The 17,383-nt window shown below is 34.4% G+C and overlaps 2 protein-coding genes across 9 annotated transcripts in view; one reads left to right on the top strand and one right to left on the bottom strand.

Annotated features, from left to right (window-relative positions):
* Acvr2a (activin A receptor type 2A) overlaps positions 1 to 6,314 on the top strand; it is a 90,658-nt gene extending 84,344 nt beyond the window's left edge. For both annotated transcript variants that reach the window (XM_070023594.1, XM_070023604.1), the window contains 2 exons: positions 1,463 to 1,593; positions 2,661 to 6,314. In XM_070023594.1, coding sequence (XP_069879695.1) covers positions 1,463 to 1,593; positions 2,661 to 2,855 — 326 coding nt within the window. In that variant the 3' untranslated portion in view covers positions 2,856 to 6,314. The remainder of the gene's footprint in view (positions 1 to 1,462; positions 1,594 to 2,660) is intronic.
* Positions 6,315 to 8,246: 1,932 nt separating this feature from the next.
* Orc4 (origin recognition complex subunit 4) overlaps positions 8,247 to 17,383 on the bottom strand; it is a 52,442-nt gene continuing 43,305 nt past the window's right edge. For all 7 annotated transcript variants that reach the window (XM_070023564.1, XM_070023559.1, XM_070023573.1 and 4 more), the window contains 5 exons: positions 15,626 to 15,712; positions 14,481 to 14,589; positions 13,684 to 13,779; positions 13,535 to 13,602; positions 8,247 to 8,689 (listed from right to left, as the gene is read on the bottom strand). In XM_070023564.1, coding sequence (XP_069879665.1) covers positions 8,501 to 8,689; positions 13,535 to 13,602; positions 13,684 to 13,779; positions 14,481 to 14,589; positions 15,626 to 15,712 — 549 coding nt within the window. In that variant the 3' untranslated portion in view covers positions 8,247 to 8,500. The remainder of the gene's footprint in view (positions 8,690 to 13,534; positions 13,603 to 13,683; positions 13,780 to 14,480; positions 14,590 to 15,625; positions 15,713 to 17,383) is intronic.

Below are 17,383 nucleotides of genomic sequence, written 5' to 3'. Positions count from 1 at the left end.
AATAGATGCAGACTTTTCTTAAATGCCTGGTATATGCTATGTAGAAATTGGGGCCGATGGGTCAATGTAGACAATACTGCTAAAGTGAGAACTCTTGAATTTGTTTATGTTTAATTGCTGATGGTTAAATTCAGTGATTCTTAAAGTTGAATGTTTCATCACACTCTTGGGAATCCTAGTTACAACTCCAATTCTGACTTAGTCATCTGTGTTGAGGCCCAAGAGACTTGTCTTTTTAAAGACTACCAGTTGGTATCAATGCCATTGACTTGTGAAATACAGAGTTTGAGTAGATATTTTAGAATGTCAGTACTCTGAGCAGACTGTCCAGCTATCAAGGATTTCCACATTTGTATAGAGTGAGTTAATGAGTCCTTCAGGATTCATTATATTCTACCCAGAAGTGTTTGGTGCAGAAATTTCAAGGTCTTACACAAGACTATACACAGAGCTCAATAAAATTTCTCAGGACTGATGCGTTTCTTTCAAAGGGAGAAAATATAGTAAATAAAAACATGGACTTTAGAGTGAGAAATAAGGGTTCAAATTTTATGTCTACTATGTAACAGCTGTGTGCCCTTGTGGACAATTTTGTAATTTCATGAGCTTATTTTCAAAATGAAGGCAATACCACCTTTATGAAGATAAATGATAGTAAATATGTAAAGTTCCTGAGACTTAAGTACTTATTAAATGCTAATTTCTTAACGGTATTTTCCCATATTTCCTAAGGAGGTGTGAGTAAAATAGAATTATTTATGTTATTGAATAAATGTTGTGAGGACACATTCTTACTTGATGGGAAACCTTTCAGCACTTATTAGGGAGGATGGAGAAGAGGTATGACTAATTCTTTGTAGGGAGCAGGTTTGGAGTTTCAGAATAGAATTATTATTATAGAATATTATAGAATTATTATTATAGAATAAAGATGGTTTTAACAGGTTGAACCCAAAGTCTTCAAGATGGAAACACAGCTGTTAACATTCTACTTTGGATTGCAAGGACTAGGTTCCTTAAAGAAGGATATTCTTGATTTGCAAGTATGTTCTCTGTCTTGTACACCGATGAATACTTTGATGAATATAGACTTTCTTGAAATAGGTAAAAAAAAAAAAGTATTTTTTTACCGAGGTTTGGTGTTGTACACCTGTAATTTGAAAAGGAAAGCTGAGGCAAGAGGATGGAGAGTTCAAGGGCCAGCTGGAGTTATAGAGTGAGACCCCATCCAAAACAAGTAAACCTAAATAATGTTTAATAGAGCTACCTGCCAAATCATGGACTTTTTATTATAAATTTTATTAGTTTGGACACAGTGGTATAAGTACAATTGAGTCTTATTTCTCTCCTATCCTTATAGCATGTAGAGTTGGAAAAAGGTGATAGAAGATATATTTTAGAAAGCTTGTACCAGTTGGAAGATTTTAATTAAAAATGAATGTTTTTGTGTTTTACATTTCAGGACCTGTAGATGAGTACATGTTGCCATTTGAGGAGGAAATTGGCCAGCATCCATCACTTGAAGACATGCAGGAAGTTGTTGTGCATAAAAAAAAGAGGCCTGTTTTAAGAGATTATTGGCAGAAACATGCTGTAAGTCATGTAGTTAACTTTTCATTTGAAATTCCAATAAAATATCTTTCAGAGAATGATTTATTCTTTGCACATTTTTATTCTAAGAGGAAGGTACTCTTCACACCATTTATTCTGTGCTAAAGTTTTAAAGAGAGCAGCCTTAGGGCTTTGTCTATTTACTCACTAGGGAGATTGTGAAGTTATGGGGCCTTATACAGCTCTTAAATCTACCTCAATGGTTTAGTGCAAATGAGTCTATTTGGATAGCTTCCTAGAAAAATGACTGCCTGGCTCCCGAATCTGTAGACAGCTAGGTAGGCTTCTAGCATGATACCATTTTATTAAACACCACATTTTTTCCTCTTCATCGGAGCTTGCTTTTAATATTTTGTTTTAGCTTAGAAGACTATGGATATGGAATTCTTTAGAATACTTTAGGCAGAAAATTGTGTAGTATACTATTACTGTTTTGGTCTAAATATAACAAGAAAATGAGTAAAGCTAGGTAGAGAATTTTCAAGGATGGCCCTTCCAAACCTTGTATATTACTGTAAGATAAAAATCCTAATATTAACTAGGAAAATAATAAATATTTTGATATCACCCCCACTAGCTTTGGTTTTGAATCCATAAAAATAATACTGGAATAGTCTTTATAAATAATGTGGATAGGCATTTTTGGAAATAAATTATGAAGTTCTGTTATAGGGGAGGGTGAGTGAGGTTGAATATGGTCAAAATAATTTATTTATTTATATATGTGAAAAAGTAACAATGAAACCTGAATTCCTTTATAAAGGTTAAAGGGAGCATGATAAAAGGGGGAGAGTTTGATCAGGATACATTTGAATGTATGTATGGAAATATGGAAATGTCACAATTAAATTTTACATAGTACAACTCAATGGTTTCTGTGCTTCATGATATTGATAATAAAAGTCAATGTGGTAAAATGATGTCAAATTTTGATAATCTTGAAACTTCTTTGGCCCACAAAAGTAGCAGTTTTTTTTTATGAATTTTTTTACTCTTTCATCATAGGAAACCAAAATTACTGTCATATTTGACTGTTTTTCTCTTCTTAGGGAATGGCAATGCTTTGTGAAACAATAGAAGAATGTTGGGATCACGATGCAGAAGCCAGGTTATCAGCTGGATGTGTAGGTGAAAGAATTACCCAGATGCAAAGACTAACAAATATCATTACCACAGAGGACATTGTAACAGTAGTCACAATGGTGACAAATGTTGACTTTCCTCCCAAAGAATCTAGTCTATGATGGTTGCACCATCCATACACACTGAGAAGTGGGACTGTGAACTGGAGCTGCTAAGCTAACAAAACTGCTTACAGTTTATTTTCTGTGTGAAACAAGTAGGATGCCTCCTGGAAACTTAAGCCAAGCAGCCCTTTGTTGAAAAAGGCTCTGGGAGACTCACTGCATTGCTTGTAGCACAGATGTGAAGGACATGAGATTAAAAGTTGTAAACTCTATAAAGAAACTTTTGAAAAAAATGTACATGAAGAATGTGCCCTTTCCAAATCAAGGATCTTTTGGACCTGGCTAATCAAGTGTTTGAAAACTGACATCAGATTTCTTGTCTGTCAGAAGAAGACACTAATTCCTTAAATGAACTACTGCTATTTTTTTTAAATCAAGAACTTTTCATTTCAGATTTTAAAAAAGGGTAACTTGTTTTTATTGCATTTGCTGTTGTTGTTTCTATAAATGACTATTGTAATGCCAATATGACACAGCTTGTGAATGTTTAGTGTGCTGCTGTTCTGTGTACATAAACAAAGTCATCAAAGTGGGGTACATAAAGAAGCTTCCAAGCATTACTTTTAACCTCCCTTTCAACAAGGTATACCTCAGTTCCACGGTTGCTAAATTATAAAATTGAAAACACTAACAAAATTTGAATAAATTGATCCATGTTTTATAACAAGCTATTACAAATTCACTGTGTTATTTAAGAAAAAAAAAGGTAAGCTATGCTTCGTGCCAATAGTAAGTGGCCATTTGTAAAGCAGTGTTTTAGCTTTTCTTGTGCTGGCTTTAGGAGAAAAAAAGTGCTGTATTTTGAAATGGAAAAACAAAAAGGTGAAATTTCCTCTTTCTTCCCATATGTTAAAGCTTCATCTTATATTCAGTTCCAGGTCCCAAAATATTGCATACTTACCTAAGTGGTTTTAAAAAAAATTTTTTTAAAGGTGTGCTGTGTTTGGGGAATATTTGAAAATTTAAAGCATGTTTAAAAGTTTTTTTTAAAGTGAGCTGTGACACTGGAAAGCTCTTCATTTTACCTTTTAAGATACTTTTTTTTCCTATTTATATATGTGAAATTGTACTGTTTTTATTTTCATTAAACAGTGTGTGGGACATTATCACTGTTTTAGGAACACCTCAGGAAGTGTCATTACCCAGAATCCCTCATTCTGCTTTGAGATTTGTAACTTTATCATTATACTTCTGCTTGGTGCCATCTTGTCAGAGTAGTATTTGATGTCTGTGATACGTAAAGAATTATGATAAAGATATTAACCTTTAAGCACAGATTTCAGATGTTACTGCTTTAAAATAAATCAGGGATAACAAGTTGTATGACTTAAAATATGCAATGACATTTAGAGGTAATCGGTGTTGATGTAGGTAACATAGCCTAGCATTCTCCCCAAAATTGCTTTCACAACTAATTCTGACATTAAGTTAGGATAGTTCATGCCTTATCCTTGCTAAGAAATGGAATTGATGGTAGGCAGGTGCCAAAACAGATTTTTAAAACTATTATGATTGGGTTCTTCTTCAAATTTACACAGGTCCTAGAAAAAAACATTAATTTCCTCAATATCTGGAATAATCAACAAGTCAGTATTATGCTATGTACTTTTTTGTCATATCAATATAAAATTCATACATTAATTTTCATAAATTTTTTACATGTCACTATTATGAGCTCACTGTGAATGTGTTGTCTTCAAATGGTTAAAAACCAGTACACTACATTTTACATATTACATGCACTTAAATCTCTGGGAAGAAAAATGACATTATTTATAAACAACATGTAAGTCAGCAGACTCTAAGCAGGGAGGGAAAGGAGAATATATTTATCTGTGTGCCACACACTCTTCAAAAGCATTTGTTCTTCATGTATGTACCCAAGGTCACATTATATTAAGATTTTTCCATTACAGTGTTTACGACTTTTAGTTCAGAAAGTACTTTGCCTCTCAATTTCTTGATAAGGGTTTGCTTCCATTTAGAAACTAATCGAGGGAAAAAAATATAATGTGCACATAAAGAAATTAGTAACAGTATAAAGATAAATTTCTGTCCATTGTAAAACCCTTTTTTAAAAAGATAAGGAATATCATAATGAATGTTTGGCTCAGAGTACTACAGATAAATTTTATTAAATCAGTTATTTACAATATACAATGTTTTGTCTTTGTGATAGAGGATGTTTTTAGAAATCTTGGGTATTGTACTTAATTCTAATTTTAAAACTTGTATCTTTTTGAGAACTGCATTAGTGGAAAAACTTTTATAATCAGTAAAATAAGAATGTTCCAGTGACTACTTGTCCTTATACTTAGTCTTGTTAAAACTTTATTTTGCAGGGCATTTTAGTGTTTGGTTTACAGTCAGTGCAGAGTGGGCAAGATAACAAAAAATTTATGCTAAGGATACTGGAAAAAAGAAAATGAGAAAAAAAATGGTTATTTCTTTCTTTGGGGACAAAATGAAACACCCCAATAACTTTTCCTCGTGTATGGTGCTCCTCATGACTTGTCTTATACTTTGCCTTTCTGATACTGCTGCTCTAACTCATAGTTTTTCTTTGCCCAATCTCCTGTGTAAGAAATGTTTTAAGATCAGCTGCCATAGGATTGATGGTTAACCAGTGTTTGGCTTTATTTGAAGTCTATGCCCTGAACAGATCTTGTATGTATTATATGCTAGGAAGTTTTTAGCATGTGATGTGTGATTCTTGTTTGAATGTTTATTACAGGTACCTTGTGAATTCCAGAACAGAGACTGTGCCTCACAATGATTGGTCCCATGAATTTCCACTCTTTCATGGTGGTTTTGAAAATATAATCAGGAAAAAAAAAATCCATCACCTTTGGAATTTAAAGATGGACTCATATGCCATGCAAAAAAAAAAAAAAAAAAAAAATCTCACCCCTTAGTAACATCCCCATTAAGTAAAATGTTGGGGGAAAAAAACCACTGGCCAAATGGTAATTTAGTGGAAAAGGTGATTTTTCTTTTAAAGCTTTTATCATAGGTCTTCTTTACTTTAAAAGAAGTACATTTTTGGAACATTTGGTATAATGTGCACAAAATCATTTAAAATTTATGGGCAAAATGATACAAGTAGCATCTTGAATTGACCATTATTTACCTCAGATATTCAACCAGCAGTGCGTTTTTTATGCAGTCTCAACCCATATCCTATTTGTTACCTCTCAAAATTTAGGCAAGCAATTATTTTAGCTTTACTCTGTATTTCTTGTCAGTGTTTGGGCACAGATTGTTGTACTACTGTCAAATTGTACTTGCTATTTTTTTCCTGCAAGTATTTAACAGAAAGCTTAAAAAATTTAAAAAAAATAATTTTTTCCCCAAACCCCACCTTGGAAAAGTGATTGTTAAATATTGTACAAATAAAATGTATGCTATCCCCATTCTATCCCCAAGTTAAATAAAAAACAATGAAAGATATGATTTGCATATGCAGTTTTTCTTTAGCTATGTTCTTTAAGAGAGGAATATGTTATAATTTATAGTGAAGCTTCTGCTTTGAGATTTACAAGAATTGGGGATATTGGTGAAAACCTGGGCTGCTCATTATTTACAGCATTTCAATCCTTTGTTGTCTAGCAGATTTTATTCCCACCTACGTTGGTCTTGGCTACTATTAGAAATTGGGAGGATTATTGGCATATAGTGCATGCCAATGGATTCTTTTTCAGGATAAAGGTGAACAAAAGTTTTTTTTAAAGAACATGCACTGCCTTATAAACAAATGAAAAAGCAAAACTGAGCAGAATGTACATGAATTCTACAGAAAATCATTTTCCATAGTGTGTTCTTCAAAGCTTGTTAAAGAAGCTAATAGATTCCGTGTTTTCAAAAATAGGAATCACTATGATACAGTAAGTTTGGTCAACACATTTTAATTTCTTAGAGCCATGTACATGCATGTGAACAAGAGGCCTTTAAGCAAGTTTGTGTGGGTGTGCTACATGAGGAAACATGAGTTAACACTGCATTGAAATCCCTCTGCATTGAGATGTAAGCATAACATTTTCACCTGTATGACCTTTGCTAACTTTTTTTTTTTCAGATTTGCTTTATCTTGCTGTCTACCTCCATCATTGAAAATGAAAACTCACCTTGCCTCTTAGTTTTTCATACTTGTTTGGTGATGTTCTTCTCAGCTTGTAAGTATCTTTACCTAGTAATAATTTGTAATATTTATATCATTTTATTAGGACCTTCCACTGAAGACAGATGGTACTTCCCTAACATTAGTTCTTAAAGGAAAGTTACACCTTGAGTATAAAATTGATTTCAGACATGGTAGCAATATCACCATATTAAGTGGCTTACTAGCTGCTAAAATGAATGTGTGGACTATGGCATAGAACCAGAATAAAAGCTCTACCCTTAAAACACATTGCTGAACAATAAATGATCTCAGACTTTGAGGGCTGAACATTTTTGTGGGAAAGATTACGCAAAGAATAGTTACAGAAGTGCTACATGTCCATAAATTTTATATACTAGTCCATATCCAAAAATTTTTAAAAGTCAAAATTGTTCCTTGGAGCAATACTTGGGGCCTTGAACTTAGGCCTGCTCCTATGCTGTAGAGCTTTACTTTTATTTTTACTTAAATAAACCTATGCTTTTCTCATTAAGTAATTTTTTTAAGAACTTTGGTAAGTTTTTAATAGCAGGGGCTTTTCTGTCAGTCAAACCTGAGTTGAGTTCCTGGATCTGTCAGTTCCTCCCAACCTATGTAGTTCTGGACACTGCCATTATTGTGGTGGTTTCCTAATCTCTAACAGCACCTAAACTCCATAGGACTAATGACCATTAAATTGACTATAAATTACAAAAGGATAGGGACAACATACATAATCAAATGCTCGAACTAATGAAGTCACTATCACTAGTACTTACTGAGTACTTACTAAGTTTCATTTGAACCTGTGTTAGTTCATTGCTTCCTACTTCTCTCATAGGAAATTACTTTTTGAAACATTCAGCTACCACTACCAACCAACTGCCATTATTTGTGGGAGTTGTTTTCCTACTATCACTAAGATAAATGTTAAAAATTCTACAGTAGTCTCTAGAATCTACTAAAAAACAATTTTATAGAGGGTTCTAAGGTAGACTGGCACATTTTGAGAAATCTAGAAAAGGTTTATGATCCTTGTTTTTTCACGTTATTATCTTCTGGCTAAGCTGATCAGACTTAGATCTGGATAGGATCCAAAATTTTCATATGTATTGGGAAAGAGGCAACAGCAACAAACAGTACCCTTATTGAAATCAAAAGTTTACTTATTACCCTTCAAATTTCACCATTTATATACTGCTTACTTAAATGTAAAAAAGAAGTATGTATATGTCAAATAAAGCATGTAATCCAGTTCCTAAAACAGTCATATTTTATTCATTTGAACTGCTACAGAGAGCACAATCTACACCAACCCCTGGAATTATAAATCACATAACTGTTCATGTTTTAAGGAATGGCCAACATGTACAGCAATTTCCCATAAATACAAATTGTTTATAAATATAAAGGAATGTATTAACATATCTTGTTAAAGGTTAATAACTTAAAGCTCTTCAGCAAAGAATGCCTGAAATGCCAAAATTGAAATCAGTGGTTATGTTTATAGCCAGCTTAGTGAAGAAGTTGCCCACTGCCTGACATCTGTAGGACAGTTGGGGTATTTCTGTAGCGCATTCATAATTTGAGTATTATCCAAAAGTAGTTTCATCAGCTGGTACTCTCTCTGTGAATTTACTGAAGTTCTTTCCATGGGCTTTATTAATTCTAATTGTTGTAAGTGTTCAAAAGCCTGCAAGATTGAAGAAAAAGTTTAGGCTGAATAGGGGAAAACCCACCAGAAAATAGGATCTTGGTTAATTGTACAGCAGACTCCCAGAAAAGACATAAAAAGTATGTTTAAAAAAATGTGACTGAAATCAACACAATTATGAAACAACTTGCAGTGTTACAATACCTGCCTGGCATGTACAAGGCAAGGGTTCCCTGGGACCCACAAAAAAAAAAAAAAAAATTCAAAACCAAAAAACCTCCCCGCCACCAACTCTCCCATCCCCCTCCAGCTCTGCCCACCCACAACTCTCATGAACTGATAAAAATTCATTGTCAGCTAAGTGTCAATGCAGTTACCTGTCCCAGTACTGTTGAGTGGAAAGATGGCAAGTACTAAATTTTCATAATATAGGTTCATTTCTGACCTCATTCTATATAATATAGGTTCATTTCTGACCTCATTCTATGTCATGGTTCCTGCTGCATTTTTTTGCTTTTGAACCTGAAGACTAAATGGGTCCTGTGCATACTAAGCACCAACTCTACCACTAAGCTACAATCTTAACCCTTCCTCGAGCACTAAAGCAGTTTGTGTGTTAAGTATGTATGTGTGTGTGTGCCAGTAATGGGGCTTGAAGTCAGGGCCTTCTGCTTTTTTTTTTCTCCTCTCTCACTTTGCTTTTTTATTCCAAGACTAGTGCTCTACCACTTAAGCCACAGCTCCACTTCGAGCTTTTTTTGTTGGTTAATGGGAGGTAAGAGTCTCTTGGATTAGTCTGTCTATGCTGGCTTCCATCCTCCCTCAAACCTCAGATCTCAGCCTCTTGAGCTGCTAGGATTTTAAGTGTGATCCACCAGCAGCAGCCAGGCTAAAACAGCATTTTTATTAACATAGTTCTCTAAAATCTAAGAATCTGGGAGTGTAGCTGTGGTTCAAAGTGGTAAAACACTAGCCTTGAGCAAAAGAGCTCAGGGGCAGCATCCAAGCCCTGAGTTCAAGCCCCATAACAGACCAAAAAAAACCACTAAGAATCTGCTGAGATTTTCTGATTAGCTAGGCTACTGAAATCTACATTTGAATTGTTTCTACTTTTAAGGTTTTGCTGTCTAAAGTTTAACACAGCTGTAACAAAAAGTGAGACAGAAAAGTTCCCAAATAGCCTTTATAGTAGAAGTGATAAGGGCTATGAGAGTAGGTAAGTTCTTAAAAAGAAAGTTATGATCAACACTGTCACAGTTTACCAGCAAGTCTGTTTATCATACACACTTGTAACACAGACCTTTACGGTTTGCTTCTTCCTACCTCTATTCTTAGGATATTATTGTCTTTAATATTGTTGTAGGTATATTACTAAGGTATGACAAAAAAATTAAATTTCAACACACTAATTTATATTCCTAAACTAGATTATTGAACATTCTTACAGCAAATTGTGAAATTCTATAGGAATATAATCAATATGCAATATGAAAATACTGATACAGACAGGCTAAGCTCAGATACCACTGACTAATGCAAGTAAGAAAATATTGGATGTTGCAGGTACTGAGGTATTTCTAGGTAAAAAAGTACACACTTATTTAAAATATACAAGTGATTAGCTGGAAATTACACACAAGAATTGAAATGCTAGGCATCCTATCCACTTCCATGACATGGACAATTCATGACAGTACCAGACAGGAAAATACAACCTCCAGTAGGGCAAAGGCTTTCATGTTGCTCTGAAGCAACAGCACTGTTCTATATTTAATTAAAAATAGCTTAAGAAATAAAACTATAGCTGGAAGGGCCTAACAGGAACACCAAAAGTATTACAAGTCTTCTGATTAAAACAGAAAAGATGAGCCAGGTGGGAGTTACAACATATATATGTAATTTTAGCTACTTGGGAGGCTGAAATAAGGAGGGTCATGGTTTGAGGCAAGCCTGTGCAAAATGTTTGGAAGGGCTCCTTCATGGCTAGATGCAGTGGTGCGTGCTCATCATTCTAGCTTTGTGCGAAGCACAAACAGGAAAGCTGAAGTCCAGGCATGTGGTTTGCCATGAAGTTAGATTCTATCTAATATAACCACTCTGGAAAGCAGTTTGGAGGTTCCTCAGAAAACTAAACATAGACATACCCTATGACCCAGCCATACCATTCCTAGGTATTTACCCTGAGTAACAAGAACTAGGATATGACAAGGACACATGTGTTTCCATGTTCATTGCTGCACTGTTCACAATAATCAAGATAAGGAAACAACCCAGATGCCCCACTACTACAGATGAATGGATCCAAAAATTGTGGCACTTACATACAATGGAATTCTAAACAGCCATTAGAAGGGACAAAATAATGGTATTCACAGAGAAATGGATGGAACTAGAACAAATCATGTTGAGCAAGATAAGCCAAGATCAGAAAGACAAATGTCACATGGTCTCCCTGATTATTTGGATGTTAGATTCAAAATGCAACAAGATGCAACAAACTAAACAGGAGTCAAGATACCTATATTCAGTAAAACCAAAAGAAGTCAGTCTTGGAAGAAATTGTAATACCCAAGCACCTCTTCATATGTGCATAAAAGAAAAGAACCCACAAGACTAGGAAGTAAAGGATTTCATATTGTCTTTTTTTTTTTTTGTAGGCATGGGGGTTGAACTCTGGGCCTGGGCAGTGTCCCTGAGCTCTTCAGCTCAAGGTGAGCACTCTACAACTTGAATCACAGCATCACTTCCAGTTTTCTGGTTGTTAATTGGAGATAAGAGTCTCACTGACGTTCCTGTCCGGGCTGGCTTTGAACCTTAACTCTCAGATCTCAGCCTCCTGAGTAGCTAGGATTATGGGTGTGAGCCACTGGAGCCTGGCTTATCTTATTTTTAGATGACTCCATATTCTTTACCTCATATTTGAGCTATACACATGCACATCTGATGTTGGGAGGAGCAATCAGTGGAAAGAGTGAAAAAACACAGCAGAGGGGCCCATCAACTGTATTGGACACTGATAAAAATGAACTAAGCAACTCAATGGTGGTGACAGGAGGGAGGGAATAAGAGGGCATGAGACAGAAGGAAGGAACAATTGATACTAAGCAAAAGGAAATAAAAGTACCTAACAAGTAATTTGGAATAAATAGCCTTATTGTTAAAGTTTGTACAGTTCATAAACTCTGTGGATTAAGATGATGATTATAACTATGAAGGTTAAAATGTGTTTATGACCTAAGTATAACCATGCCACAGTACTGTGAAACATGTATAGTTGCTTAAACTCAATAAAGAAATATTTGGAGAAAACAAACTGCCCCCCCCCCCCCGCCAAAAAAAAAAAAAACTAGATTACAAAAGGGCTAAGGGTTATGGCTCAGTTGTAGAGCACCTAACTAGCAAGTACAGGACTTAAGAGTTCAAACTCTACCCAGTGCTACCAAAAAAAATAAAATATCATTGAGAATGTACTGTCCATAGTAGGCAATCAAACATTCCAAATGCATGACATAATTTTAATATTCCAAATGTGTGACATAATTTTTAATTTTATATAATTTTAACTGAATTTAAATTCAATGTTTAGATATATAATTTTCTAGTTCAACTATAAAACTATGGAATAATTTCAAAATGTGGTATTTACCTTTTTAGCTATAAGTTTAATGATTAGAGAATTACAACTTCTAAAAAGTATTTAGTAAAGTGGAATAAGTTATGCTTACTACTTATCAACACATACCAAATTTATTTTTAATTTTTAAATTATTTTTAAGTAGTTGTACAAAGGAGGTGCCATTAGCAAAGCAGTTTATGAATGCAATGTATATCAATCAGGGTCACTCTGACATTCTCATTCTGACTTAATTTTGTGATACATAGATGATGAAGTCTTGACTACATCCTCCCTAGCTATTTCCTCTTCATTCATCTAATACTATCCCTTTGTCCCCATGCTCCCTTGCATGTACCCATTTCTTGGTGATGATTTTGTTGGGCTTTGACCTCCTTCTTTCTAAAAAATTAGAGTATTTCAGTTCTCTAGAGTGTATTGCATTTCAGTTAATTCATTTGTAAATATCTGCAAACAATATAATGTATTTACATACAGATTTATAGATACATTCTATTTACCACAAATGAGGGAAACTATGCAACCTTTAATTCTCTGGGGCTGGCTTATTTCTCTTAATATAATTTTTCCCAGTATTCCCATTTCCTTATGGATGGTAAAATATCATTCTTTCTAATACCAAATTGAAAAGATACAAAGAAAATATGAAAATACTTCCAACAATTTTCTACTTTAGATTAGATTTTGTAGTTTTGATATATTCAGCTAAAGTTATCTTTAGTGATTTCACCTTTTAAAATTTCCTATGATTATTTTAAAATTAGAACTGCACAATATGGTTCACATTATTCCCCTAATAGGCAAAGTTTACCTAAGACAAAGCTCTCATATTTTAAATGCATGCCTCCCATAAATAACATTTTTCTCTAGGGTGTAATAAGCTAATGAGATTTAGTCCACAAGTTTCTTACTGATTCTCTACATTTTTCTCTTCTTTCACTGCTAGATTGTAAAGTCAACTCTTGATGGAAAGGGATAAGGAATATTCCATGTGTTTCATAGTCTACACCAATAATTCATTTGCAGGATACAAGTGCTAACAACAGACAGCAGAGGGCAGTATAGCACCACAAACTGTAAAACTGCCTTGAGAAATAATCATATCCTTTCACTTTTAGATCATTTTTGTCTGGAAAAATTCCTATGGCAAATGTCTTGTTAAAAACTTACAAAGTACAACCTTTATTCTTCAATTGGACTTGAAAATATGCTTTTCTGAAGAAAAAAACAGAACAAAGCCAAAATCTTACCTTCATTACAACAGGTTTCTCAAAATTATAAACAGAATGGGCCTTTCTTTGAACAAATTTCTGAAATTCTGGAGAATAAGGAGTGACAACATTAGTACACTGAAGCAAGAAGCAAGTAAAAGTCAGAAATTAGTAAATTATGATCTTACCATTATAGACCATCTGAAAATTAAAAGGCTCCTCTTCATAGATGTCATTTAAATGTTTCATTGCTATTATAAGACATATTTCCAAGACTGATAAACCTAGAGAAAAGAAAGAACAATGATGAGTTGTTTAAACAGCAAATATAGTAAAATAGGCCTTTAAACAGCCAATATAGTGAAAGATCATGGTTTTGAGGAGTGGAGGAGGGTTAAGATTCTTGTATTCAACTGTGTTTTAGTCACCATTTTCTTTATAAACTTGTCACTTAATTTTGGGTTTAATTTTTCAAACCTGCAAAATAAGAATCTTTAAAAATTTATAGAGGTGTTACAAGGATTAGAGAATATCAAGCACTTACTTTATGGCCCACAATAGAAATAAATAGAAACTGCAAATATTGTATGATTTTAAATCATACAGGGCTGAATGGCATTTATTCACAAAACCCCTAAACATCTGGACATCATCAAAAACTGCAACCTTTTTTTTTTATGATGAAAAAATTATTCATTATTCCTTTAATTTCAAAGTGAATGCTTTTCAGTAGCACTTGGTACAATGAGAAAGTCAGTAGATAGATTATCTGGATTTCCAAGGTCAGTGGAAAGCAGTGTCATGTTTCACTTGAAATGAGAGTGGCAGGAATACCAATATGAAAAGTACTGATTAGTCTATATGAACGAAGATGTATTCTGTGTGTGTGTATAATATATATATACATAAAGCACCATACTCAATATTAACTATAATTTTGATAATAAAACACAAAATTAAGAAATTATTAGACCAGATTTCTCACCATGCACAATATTTGCTTTAGAATCCATGCTACACAGCTGGTTTGCTTCCATCAGATCTGCTGAAGTAATAAATGGGTGTGATGCTGTTATTCGATGTAAAGCCAGCATCTAAAGAAATGTCAATTAGAAGAATTACAGTGTTTAGTAAAATTATTTAATTTGTATATTTATTCTTATAAGAGATTAATCTTAATGTATTGGGAAAGGTATTCTCAGATTTAGTTCTCTTAAAATATAGTGTCTCTCAAGTGGGCACTGGTGTCTTAGGCCTATGATCCTAGCTACTCAGGAGGCTGAGATCTGAAGATCATGGTTTGAAGCCAGCCCAGGGCAGGAAAGTCTGTGAGACTGTTATCTCCAATTAACCTCTGAAAAAGCAGATGTGGTGCTGTAGGGACAGTGTTCAGACTCCAAATTCAAGCCCCATGAACTATTGGGGGGTTCAACTCACCCAAAAGTACCCACAACTGACCCCCCTCCGCCAAAAAAAAAAAAAAGACCAAGTATATTCACTCAACTTAAAATGGTATGAAAGCTATATATGAAAACTACCAGTTTAAGTCTTTAAGGAGCAAGAAATATTTCCATTTCTCCACATTTTAACTTTGGTATACAACCCTAAGATATGTATTTTAAATGTTTTTTTTTCTTTCATGCATTTGTTTCTAACGCAATTATAAGATTATTTCTTTGTTGCTTTGTATGTCCCTCCCCCACAGTATAACCCCTGCTTTCACTGTATTTGATATTGGTATAATTTGTGGAGGGGAAGGGGAAAAACAAGTCGTTTAAATAAGGATACAGGTGGACCTGTTGCAACAATGAGAAGTACAAGTTGTCATGTTGAAAACGAACTTTACAACTTGGGGGGGCGGGGAGGATTGGGGGAGAGAGGGAGGATGGGAAGGGATGGGAAGGGCAAACAAAGGAGGCTACAATGCTTGATAAGAAATGTACTCACTATCTTGCCCATGTAATTGTAACCCCTCTGTACAGTATTTTCACAGTAAAAAAAATAAAAATTAAAAAAAATAAATCCTTGCTAAAACTTAAGGATAAAACATAAATTATATTTTAGGAATATGCCTAATATTTTATGTTTTCATGTATCAGTTAAAAATATATGTAATTTAAAAATACAAACCAATAGCATGTGTAATGACCGCAGGTTTTTACTGACATTGAACTGCTTCTGTAGAACTTCTTGCACACTTCTATCTTCTGAGAGACGCTAAGGAAAAAAAAAAAGTATTACTTGGGACAAGTCTTAAAATGAGCTAGTTATTTATTGATTGTGAAAAAGAGTGACAAAAATAATTTAAGAAAAAGAGTGACAAAAATAATTTAAATAATTTAATAAATTAACAGTCAACTAATTTCCTCATCATTTTAAGTTACTTTCAATGTTGCCAGGCACTGGTGGTTCTGAAAAGTAATCCTGGATACTCAGGTGGCTGAGATCAGAGGATCACAGTTCAGAGCCAGCCTAAACAGAAAGTCCATGAAACTCATCACCAATTAACCACCATAGGCCAAAAGTAGAGGTGTGGCTCAAGTTGCTGAATGGCAGCCTTAAGTGAAAAAGCTAAGGGACAACACCTAGACTCTGAATACTGGCGCAATAACTAGTATTTAAAAAATTTCTTGCTATCTCTAAATTTCTAATTTAAGAAGGAAATATAGTTGTAACAGTGGGATGCAAAAATGCAGAACAAAGCACAACAAAGAATAAGAGTTGCTAGACTGGGAAAAAATGAGTAAAGTTCTGTAAGAATGCTTACGCAGGCCAGGTGCCAGTGGCTCATGCCTATAATCCTAGCTACTAAGGAGGCTGAAATCTGAGGATCTGAGGTTCAAAGCCAGCCCAGGCAGGAAAGTCCCTGAGACTCTTATCTCCAATAAGTCACCAGAAAACTGGAAGTGGCATTGTGGCTCAAGTGGTAGATCACTTGCGTTGAGTTGAAGAGCTGAGGGACAGCACCCAGGTCCAGAGTTCAAGCCCCATGACCAACGCCTCCCTCCCCCGTCCCCCCCCAAAATGCTTACACAGTACATCACTTAACAGCCAAAAATGAAAGAAATGCTCTAAGTATGGGAACTGCATGAGTAATGTAGATGGTCATAGTATACTGACAAAAAGTAAGTAGTCTAATATTCTTAGGTTTCAAGAATTTTGCAAAGGGATTGTATAGAAAGACGAAGGAAAATCTAATTGGATGTACTGATATGGTCAACAATAGTTAAGAAAGGTCTGAATTAAGGTTATATAAAGAGAGAATTAGCACATCTACTAAAGACATTTCTGAGGGAGAATTAATTGCTAAGAAGGATGGATTTGAAAGGAAAAAGAAAAAAAGTAAAAAACAATTATATACAGAGTATAGAACTACTGGTGAAAAGGAAGATACAGTCAAGAAGTAAGCTCTGGGTTATCAATATTTAACCAGTAGGTATAACAAGAACAAAGTCAGAAAAAAGAGACAGACAATAAAAACTGAAGAGATTTAAGAGAGAACATCAATCTAGCAAACAAGTGAAGGAAACCTCCAGAACAATGTGGTGATAAGGTTTGCAAAACTAAACTGAGAACTAAACTGATAATATATATTTGAGAAGAGGCAAATGGCTTTGGAAATTTGGAGATCAGGGCCCTTTTAAAAAAAGCACTATCTAAAGGAGGCAAGGAGACTCTAGTGAACAGGATTCAAGACTAATGGTGAAGACCAATGGCAACAGATAAAAGATCAGATGAATGGTCTTATCAGAAGTGGACGAGCCAAGGAAGATTGGTACAGATTTTCAATGTTGTCAACATGGAGTAAGGACTCTTCTCTTAAAACATATCTAGAAACTAAGCATTTCTAGATTTGCTACAGCTTTAACTACAAGTCTTCTACCCTAA

This window comes from Dipodomys merriami, unplaced genomic scaffold (assembly GCF_024711535.1).
Source record: "Dipodomys merriami isolate MVZ:Mamm:240054 unplaced genomic scaffold, mDipMer1.0.p SCAF_1, whole genome shotgun sequence".
Taxonomy (NCBI): Eukaryota; Metazoa; Chordata; class Mammalia; order Rodentia; family Heteromyidae; genus Dipodomys; species Dipodomys merriami.
Note: the sequence above shows the minus strand (reverse complement) of the source record. Positions and strands in the feature narration are given on the sequence as shown.